This window comes from Spizellomyces punctatus (assembly GCF_000182565.1).
Source record: "Spizellomyces punctatus DAOM BR117 chromosome Unknown supercont1.8, whole genome shotgun sequence".
NCBI classification, from domain to species: domain Eukaryota; kingdom Fungi; phylum Chytridiomycota; class Chytridiomycetes; order Spizellomycetales; family Spizellomycetaceae; genus Spizellomyces; species Spizellomyces punctatus.
This window is the reverse complement of record NW_015971544.1, coordinates 641,803-652,467: the sequence shown is the minus strand read 5'-3', so window position 1 is coordinate 652,467 and position 10,665 is coordinate 641,803. Positions and strand designations below refer to the sequence as shown.

The 10,665-nt window shown below is 42.2% G+C and overlaps 2 protein-coding genes across 2 annotated transcripts; one reads left to right on the top strand and one right to left on the bottom strand.

Annotated features, from left to right (window-relative positions):
- Positions 1-5,613: 5,613 nt before the first annotated feature.
- Positions 5,614-6,141, bottom strand: SPPG_09252 (uncharacterized protein; the record flags this gene model as incomplete). The annotated part of the gene is made up of 1 exon (XM_016757409.1): positions 5,614-6,141. One exon carries the CDS (start codon positions 6,139-6,141, stop codon positions 5,614-5,616), a length of 528 nt encoding a protein of 175 aa, XP_016607755.1.
- A 3,824-nt stretch (positions 6,142-9,965) lies between these two features.
- Positions 9,966-10,520, top strand: SPPG_05097 (uncharacterized protein; the record flags this gene model as incomplete). The annotated part of the gene is made up of 1 exon (XM_016753326.1): positions 9,966-10,520. One exon carries the CDS (start codon positions 9,966-9,968, stop codon positions 10,518-10,520), a length of 555 nt encoding a protein of 184 aa, XP_016607754.1.
- Positions 10,521-10,665: the final 145 nt, after the last annotated feature.

The window sequence follows — 10,665 nt, the reverse complement described above, 5'->3', positions numbered from 1 at the left end:
AGTGCTGATATGCTGGGGGCATAGTCGACAATGTTTAAAATACTTCGAATGGAAATATCATTCACAAGGGAAAACCCCGTTACATCATCCCCCATAAGAAACATGTTAGACATTGGACTCATAGCAGCGAGAGTAGAGAGTAAGGGTGATGCATTTTGCTTCCCTGAGAGGTCGACATTTGTAATGCCTAATATTGTCTTCACCTCTTCAGGAGTTTTCACCGCGAATGTCATTGCAGAACTCCCTAAAATGAAAGAATTTGCAGATAGTGTGACTCCACTAATGGAATCTAGGAGCGGACTCGATGTCTGTTTTGAAGCAATGGCTGTCCCTACATAACTCTCGGTTGCAACTTTCAGATTATTGGAGTACAGACTCCCTCCACAGTAGAGATTCTTAGATATTCCAACACCTCCCCTTACTTGGAATGCACCTGTGATTGAGGATGAAGCATCTGTGGTTGTATTGATAACAACATTCCCAGATGAGAGAATATCTAGTTGAGATGAACTATTTGTAACACCAAATCTCAGGTTAGTATTCCATGCCTGCAGGCAGACATTGTTAATCTGATCATTGAAGAAGGCTTGGCCATTCGAAGATGGGGAGAAGAATGTCATGTCACCAGTATTGACATTTCCACCGATGCTACCCCATCCAAAACCATAGCCAGTCCCTTTTCCACTGGTTACCTTATTACCAACCCACAGAGTCTTCACAATTCCAACACCCCCAGATACCTGTAAAGCCCCTGTTGTTGCAGACGAGGAGTCTGTAGCAGTCAACACCTTAACTTCATTCGAAATGGATACAATCCGTAGACCTAATCCTAGACCAGATTTCCCTTGGATGTTCATGTCTCCACAATCGTTACGAAGAGTAGCATTATTCAATGAGCTGTCTGTAGTCCTTGTAGAAGAGTTGAGAAAGAGTAAGGCTCCATTTCCGCTATCATTGGCACAACCAACGGCTGAATAGGCATTAACGCCAGATGAAACGTTTCTAGATTGAACCCAGTTTGGAGCATCCACAGAGGTGTTACTAATCACATTTCCTCCCGCATATAAGTCCTTTGCAACACCTAAACCCCCACTTACTAGAAGTGCTCCTGTAGTCGAACTAGTCGATTGTGAGGTATTTGTTATCTGTGTAATACTGGTATTAGAAATCTTGAACACATAGCCAATGTTGTTGTATGAACAGTTGATTCCGAACCCACCTGCAGGGTTAGAGCCATCGGCTGTTGAACCTGCTACTCGAAGACCCCAAGTGATATTTGACGAAGTGTTGACCAGGGACATATATGTTGGATTGGCACCATTAATTACTGTTACATAACCACTAGCCGTAACTGAGGCAAGACTCAAATTAGTTGATGTAGTTATGTTGTTCTGTTTACCAGAAAGGAGTGTATTCACGTTAGCGTTGGTTGCTATATCGAGGATGCCTTTCACTTGAGTGGAAGTAACATTCTTGAATGTAGTTCCAGCAGAAGAATATAGCCAACTATCAGGTTGTACCATCATACTATAGATGGAGTTGGTAGCACTGTTCATTGGTTGCTTCGATGCGAGTGCAGTAGTAATGGTATTATTGTTATTATTAACTGTGGTTGTCAATGAAGACAAGGATTGACTTATTGGAGCGGTGTTATCAATTACAAATTTCTGAGTTGTGACTTCAATACCTCCGATGTAAGCCATTCCACCAATATATGCATCAGTTGATACTCCTAGGCCACCACTCATGACCATATTACCTGATGGGTCAATTCGGAAAACATACCCCTTATCTTGAAGGGAAGAGTAGAAACTGAGTGTTCCAGTTAGCAGATTTGAGTTTGCAGAACCAGCCACATGGATATTCCATGTCTGTGCAGCACTAGTGTTTCCTAGTGTGATTGCTGAAGCATTGGTGTTTGAATTTTGTACCGTTAAACTGCTCAGGTTAAGCGAACTCGCAGGTGTAATCAGGGGCTGATATCCTGTTGTTACAAAGGATTCCGTGGCTACTTTCACTCCGTTTGTGTATACATCCCCTCCAACGTACAGTGATTTAGCAATGCCTACACCGCCTTTCACCTGGAACGTGCCGGATGTTGAGGAAGTAGCATCAGTTGTCATATTGATAATAACATTCCCAGATGAGAGAATATCCAAATTCGAAGCCGTTGCATTATTTGTACCGATATGCAAATTACTAGCAGAGGCTCGAATGATGTAGTCTCCAGCAACTGAATTTGTTACCCATTGACCTGCTGTTGCTGTATATCCGAATGATGCATTGTTTATTTGAAAGGTGGCAGCCGCTGTAGTAGATATAATAGCATACTTTCCCATGTACACTGTGCCTTGCACTCCTAATCCACCGGGAATTTGTAATGCACCTGTTGTTGTAGAGGATGCATCATTTGTAGCATCCAGCGTAACGATTCCAGTGTTTGCCTGTATTGTCAGTCCTCTAGCGGTCTGTGCTTGAAGCCGAAGGTTACCAATATCGTTTCTCAACGTCATCGCACCTTGGCCTCCGTCCACACTCCGGTTGTTTCCGTTCAAAAACATCACTCCAGAACCTCCTGAGGCCATAAGATAAAGAATACTGCATCCGTTCATCCCTGTACTTGAATTGCTTATGGTAAGAGAACATAAACCATTTACAGAAGAGGCTCCGACAGTTAGGTCACTACCAACAAGGCATGAACCATTTGTATCCACTCTTAGACCCAGAGATACTGCACTAGATGTCCGTCCGTAAATGTAAATCGGCTTGTCTTGTGCGCCCAGCCAAGTAGCAGTGTCACTAGCATATCCTAAAAAGCCCGTGCCATCAAGACCCAGCCAAGACGATTTTGTTCTGTCAAAACTGTTCGAAATAAAGACAGACGAGCCTCCTGCTACAGAGGCTGCTGATTGCAGACGTGAGCCTGTTATTACTTTACCCGAGATATTGCCTCTGAATGTCACATTATTCAAAGTCAAATTAGTTATTTGGCCTCCCACCCAAGGCTTAATAACCTCGGTATCATAATCCCTTAACATCGAGAGGTTGATTGCGGCTTGGGGGTATTCGTATTTGATGCCTCGATAACATGAAGGCATATCAAACAAGAGACGAGTACAACCTCCTATTGGATCAGAAGCAATTGCGACACTGCTCCCAGGTTCAAGTGGTGGCATGAAGGTAACAGGGTCTATTGGTTCATAAACGGGGTTTCCATCGCCATTGAGTATAGGTTGGCCTTCCGCATCTCATTGAACCTTACGTTTGCGTGACCCTCCGAAAATCATAGCCCATGGCAATGTACTTGTAATAGGAAGAATTGAATTGACAGCCATGGGAACTGTAAGAGGAGGGTTAACCATTGCAGGAAACGGAATTGTGGTCAACGGAGTCACTCCGGACAAAACAATTACGTTACCACCTGGGACATCAGTTTTCAAGATTTCAGCCGTATCACTCTGTTCAGTGGTATCCGTGTCTTTTTGCTTCGATAAAGGTGTAGGGTCGATTGGAGTAAAGTTGTAGAGAGGGTAACTTCCTGTGATAATCAAGTTTGGACTGTTACTTACGAATTGTGGCAGAATCATGTTATACTGAATGGTATTACCCAGAATGACCACACTTCCATATGAATTGGTCGAGCCAATGTAATTGCCTTTCAGAGTATCTCCCACTCGAAGAACTGTATCGCTTCCTGTAAGAGAACATGAAATCAAATCTCCCGAAACTTGCACGCCATTGATACCTCTTAGGTTCATTGACAAAATCGCACCATTTTTTTGCAGTCCAATTCCCGCAGCGATGTTTGAACTCAGAACACCATTGTTTAGAGTAAGATCGGGTGACTGTGCTGTTAAACTCAGTCTGAAGTCATTCCCCATCCTGGTTACCCCTTGGGAGGCTGTAAAGGTATCCCATATGGTACCCCTGTTGACCATAGCCAAACCGCTGTTAGCATCAACTTTTAGATCGAGTTGAAGGTCATTCTGTACTCTCTCGATACCATTGCTGCAAGTCAGTACGTCTTTAATGGTATCTGCTTTGACCATTTGGAGACAACTGCCAGCCTCACATTTGAGAGACAGCATAATATCGTTTGTAGTGCCAGGACGAACCGCCACTCCATTAAAGTCCTGAAAAATGTACCCACCTGTGAGTGCATTTCCAACAATTCTAATAGTTTGATTATCCACAAGCACACCGATTTCACATCTTCCACTAAACTCGGGTCCCACTGCAATCGCTCCAGTTTGAGAGCCTTGATAAAATTGCGAAAGATAGTCTTTACTTACAGCATATGAGCCACCTCCAATCGCAGGCAATGTTCCGCTTAACTTTACATTGGGTACACGCAACTCCTGAAGCGTGGACGTATAGGTGAATGAAGAACTTCCCGAGTAGCCATAAGTAAGGTTCCCATACATGATTTGTTCATATCCGGGTGATTTCAGGGACAATCTCGAACCTGCTTGGCTGAATGTGGAACTATCTACCATTAGGCGAATGGCTGTGGTGTCTACTTCTCCTAACACATCAGTCATTTCGGTCAAACTATCAAATCCAAAGTCGAGCCATGAAGACCCGATGTCTAACAGCGTATCTGCACCTGAACTCGATTTCAGAGCGCCAAATGCTTTTAGTACCGACTGAATGTTAGTTTCCAATTCATCATTATTGTTCACCTTTAGACTTTTATGAAGTTTGATTCCAAGGCTGCTCTGGTCATGATACAACGGCTTTTTCAGCATCTCAGGATCAGGAAAATTAACCGATAGACTGTTTTCAGTTATAAGCAAACTATCATCTGCTTGTAAACCAACCATACGTGATTCGGCATCCCTGTAGAGTGGAAAATCATAGTTATAAGGTATGACTGTTAATTTTTCATCCTCCACTTTTAGTTCATCATCATCAATGTTTAGGCTTACTGTTCATGAGTCGGCAGCCCTATAGAGAGGTTGCAGGAGTGTCTCAGGTTTAACTGATAAGCCGTCTTCTGTTATAAGCAGAGTATCGTCTGTTACAAGCCTGACATCATGTTCATCATTAATTAATGGAAAAACATAAGTTGTCTCGGCAAGAGAGATGGTATATTTACCTTTATTTTTCTGAATGGAGAGACTTGGTGTTTGACTATCCAAATCGAGTATAGTGACTATACCATCTTTATTCCGTAGGCTCTCTCCATAGATAGAATTGGCTTTAACTTTTCCGGACTTGAAATTATCTAGGACTTCTAAATTTCTTCGAACCATATATGTGCCTTGAATGCTATTAGGCAAAGGCATCTTCTTATTCCTTTATATCATCATAGCTTAGAAAATGAATTGCATGCCGACATTTGGTTTATACAATCTCATCAAAGATCGATGGTGGTTTGGTACGCATGATATGCCTTCTGGCATATGGCTCTGCACCGGGATATGGTTCTGCGTGCCTGACATACTCATGTCCATTTTTAAAATGGACTACATCTGCGCGAGTGGGATGAACAGGGCGAGTTCTCTTTCTCTTGACGACTTTAACAACCTCATAATCATCATCATCTGAAGAATCATCTGACGATTCCTCAACTTCAATCTGCCGTCTTTTTTTCGGTATTGGCATTTTAATTCACTTTGCTTTAGTCTTGTGACTTTGTAAGTCCTTCATATAGTTGCGGAGCCTAGCCTCGACACATTTTTCCTGTTCCACTCTAAGGGCTTCGGCCTTAGCAAGAATCCGTTCATCCTCTTTTCTCTTCTTTTCTAGTTCTCTCTCTTCTTTTCTCTTGGCGGCAAGTTCTCGTCTAACCTGAAGAGCGTTTTCTCGGCTTTTTTCTAAATGTGCTTGCTGCTTCTCTGATGCAGTACGTTTTTTGGGAGTGCTGGTATTGACCTCTCCGGTATCCCTGCCTGGATCGGCATCCCTGCCTGGATCGGCATCCCTGCTGGGATTGGCCACTCCGCGCCCGGCATGCCTGCCGGCATTTGGCTCTGCGCCGGCATATTTGTTTACAAGTTCTTGAACATAGTCTTGATGATCATCATCATTAGTTTCATCATCATCATTCAAACTTTGTTCTTCATCTGTAATGTCCTGGTCAGGTATGCCTGCCGGCATTTGGCTCTGCGCCGGCATAGATTCCTTTTTTTTAGGCATTTTAGCTTTGTAAATAGAAAATAAAAAAACATACTTCAGCACTATAGTTTGATATTCGTCCAAGTTGACAATGGTCGATTATTATTGTCTTTAAATGCTTTGACCATTTGTCTAAATTCAGGCAATCTCTCGGGCATATTTTTGCCCAGTATAACAGGATGCATGAAACCGCCTCGAGGGTTCCTCTTTAGAATACTTTTGAATAGTTGTTTAGGCATGGGCTGCCTTGTTCTAGATGGAGACGGAGATGGTGAGTCATCCATCGGTGCTAGTGATGGTAAGCCTGAGGTTGGTGATAAAGGTAATGGTGTCATTATACCCCTTTCAAGATCTGAATCAGATTGCCTATGTAGAACCCATTGTGTAGGTGGCGTGCCTCCTTCCTCATAAAAGATGTTCTCAGACAACGCAGGAGTAGGTCGTCCACGTTGTACATTGAATGAGTCTCTTGAGGCAGAAATGTCTGTGCCCCGCATTCCTAAGCCAGTTGTTTCTAGCAAACTCTCCCCAGGATTGTGAATACCATGTGAAGAGCGGAAATGCTGTATGTTAGCAATGTTCTCACGTCTTTCTCTTTCTATAGCCCTCTCCTTTTGTATAAAATTCTCATAACCTTCGCGCATTTGTCTGATGCGTGCATTCAAATCTATGTCATTTTTGTATCCATCGCGACCATGGATTATCGGATACCGAGTCTCTTGATTAGATTTGGGACGGTAATCAACTGAACGCCCGGAAGCCATCCATTTGAGTTCTGCATCTGAAACAACTGGCCGAAAGGTATCAGGATCCAAAGACCGGCCATTAGCATCCCTTAGTTCACCGAAGCGTCTATTATCAATTTCGATATAGTATGGGTCACTGACGAATTGTGTATCTACCTTACCAAATGAACGATACTTGTTTAACAATGGGTGCTTGAAATAGCCTGTAGGTAACTTTGAATCAACCCATTTTCTCTTCTCTCTCCAAAACACATCATGTTCGACCTGCTCAGAGTTGTAATCAGTTACATCAGTGTTGCCCTTCTGTAAAAGTTTTACCAATTTGGCAACAGACATATCATTCTATTCTGTATTTTACTATATTAGTATTATTAAAAAAAAGAAGCATGTCATCTCAACAAAGGAAGGAACGGATACAAGAGCGTTTGAGGAGGAAGTTGGCTGAAAGGCATGCTGGGCGTGGAGGAACCATCAAAGATGATTCCGACTCGTTCATTTGCTCTGCGAATGAACTCGGAGTGCCAATGCCGGGCTCAGGCATGACGAATATATACAGTAAGGAAACCATCATTCCAGACGCTGATGCGAGTGGTATTAACTGGAATGAGTATGTTATTATTCCTGAAAATCCTCTTTACATTGATGACTTGAATGAAATCATTTGACACTAAAAGTAGCATTAATACCCCGCTAATTCGACAGGAAGCGATTTCCTTAGCACTGAATCAAAATTCTGTTGGATCTCATAGGATCGCCCTAGACCTTTATGGAGATCATCGATATAACCTCGTCCTCATGAAATTGTCTCTCTTACTTTGATGGGTACAGATTCGTCATGGACTAGAGATTGATGAACCTTTCCATAAATATCTCTGGCTTGGCCGGCATGGTTTACAAATTGTCGAATTCCATTGTTTACTTTGCTGTAACTGTTCAACGCTCAAAGACCAAAGTTCTTTGCACTTGAGAGAAAGTTTGCAAATTTTTGACGCAACATCTTTTACATGTTCCAAATGAAAAAAAATTAATCATCTGCAAAGCCGGAGGAATGACAATCGAGAACCAAAGTGAACCCTTTGCCCTGTAAATCAATCAGCAATAGCATTTCAGCATCAAGCAAATGGATGTTGATGGTACTAACAAGGCCTGACTCCGTGTCAATGAAGTTGGTATTGAAATAATTCTGCGCACACAGCACAGTGTCTATTTCCTGGCTTATTGGAATCGATGCTAGAATATTTAGATCATCGGCTCCAGCAACTACAACATCGTTAGAACATAAGTTTGACGATGAGACGAGCACCATCTTAACACCTGTCAAATCGATTGGATTCGCAAAAGTTATTGATCTCCCAGGGTCAGATTGCTGCATCTGAACTAATCCGAGCAGTTTGCTTGCTGTGGTTTGAGGGTAGAGAACTTTGAATGGTGTTGTACCTGCGGTCACTGTGATTTGATTGTTTATATGATTGTATTCTACAGTGTATGCTTGTGTCCCAGTCGAGTTAAATCCAGCAGTCAGTGCATCGACCAAATCATCAGGGCTATATGTCCCAGGAGGAATAGCAAAAGTCTTTGCAGCATTACCCATCCCAGCATCATAAAAGGAGACAATATTGTTCTTGTCATTTACTATGTCCCACGAAAGGGGCAAAATGATCGAATTGTATCGAATTTTATCACATGCGATGGGTTCGGCTAGAGTCCATTTAGGTTCATTCTTGTTTCCGTTCATCGCCCTGTTGCTATCAAGAATCAACTTTTTCATTTCTTCTAATGTATTATAGATACAGAGAGCAAATAAAAACAAGTGCAATGAAGCCAATCACAATTGCCCCTTTATCTAGTCAAGTCTCTGGACACATAAAGGATAATACAGATCCACGGCTTCCTAGAAAGTATGGTTTTATTGTATACAATGGCGCTCGATTTTGTGGGAAGATGCTAAACATTGCAGTGATATGCAAATTGTTCTTGAAGAAGCAGTATTCGAATATCATAATATTCACACCAAATCCGCATGACACCAATTGGAACCCCTTAAGAACGAGCAAAAAGGTTCATATATTTGACAAGATTTCCAATGAAATACTCAATTTTATACACGAAGAGCAACTTTATGAATTTGTTCGAAGCGGAAGAAAACGAGATTTACTTCTTATCATAGATGACTACAATATGCAGAAAGGACATAAGAAGTCACTCGATGAGTTGGCTACACGGGGGAGACACACTGGGATAACCTGCATCCTGTCGAGTCAATATTTTTATCACAATAGTCCCGCTGTACGTAGCAACGCAACAAACTGGATCATTTTTAGACCTTTGAAAAGCGAACTCAAGAAAATGGTCGAAGCAGGCTTATCTCTCGCTTTACCTGAAGATGTATTTGAAAAGTTCGTTATGGATAATACAAAGAAACCATTTCATTTTGTGCACATAAATCTACAAAGTTCAAAATGACCATTTAGAGTTGGTTTTTCATAACGACTTTTTTTTTTCTAGATGTGTAAAGTAAACCATGTCATCCGATATTGAAGTAACAGAGGTCAGACGTGTCCCATCGGCATTTACTTATAAAAGATCTGCAAAAAATGGAGTCATTCTAAACTTCCAGCCATCTAGTCAGGTTCGCTTCGAGCCAACAAACGGAAGTGGAGATTGCCGACCAGGTGGGAAACTAGTTTTTAAAATAGCAGACGACAAGCGCTTCTGGCTCGTTAATGAAATGCTGCACAAATATCGTGTAGTCGGCTTAAAAGCAGATGGTTCGCCAGCAGTAGCAGTTGATGCTAACTACAGGCTCTGTCAATCTGGAACTGATGCTGTATGGAAACGTCAATCTCTCCTGATCAATGGAAGGATCATTGAAGATCTCAATGACTATAATTTGTTCACTGCGCATGAAAACGCCTTAACATCATGGGAAACCAAACAACATCTAGGCCAATGCGAGTATTATTCGAGTGATGCGGCTAATGACTGTTCAGCAGTGGTCGCTCAAAACAACGCATACACATTACCGGGTCATCGCTATCATTCTTTCAAAATGAAGTGGCTTTTCCTCTCTGTCTTGTGAAAGGAGGAGTAAGCCTGGAGATGACCGCCGAGACAGACCTTTCCAAAATATTCCCAAAATCCACAGGGATTATGTCCTTCAAAGTAGAACAAAATGAATTAATATGTCAGTTTGCTGAACTGGTCAAGGCTTACTATGATAAAGTGCTTGCTTTGATGCAGGCTGAGGATCCTACACCCCTGACTATCCCCATGCAAATAGTATGGAGTCAAGAATTTGCAGGACAAGATAGTCGAGTACAACAACTCTCGCTTGTAACAGGCGAACAGTCCTCTGTTTCATCATTGATGTTGGTGACAACTGACAATGTTCTAACAGATGTAGACAAACTGAATTATTCAGACGATGCAGGTATTAGAACAGTGTCTATCCAAGTAGGAACGGAACGGTTCCCACAAGGGAAGGCTATTGGACATGGCTCTGAGAAAACAGGATCTGTCTCTACTATTGACCCTGAGATGTATGCATTGAGTCAACATAACAAGGATTTCAATGATGTGAAGTTTGCGCCCACTATGTCTGATTTGAAAGGATGGACTCTAGGAGACAAAAAGATAAAACATTGGTCATTGTAACGACGAGGACGTCTTCGAGAGATCGCGAGTAAGCCCAAATCGGACGCGGGAAGCACGAATCGCGTGACCAACTCCACCGATTGGGTTACCGCGACCGAAAAAACCGGTTCGGAGAATGGCAATTGGCGCATTAGATTTCAGCGTA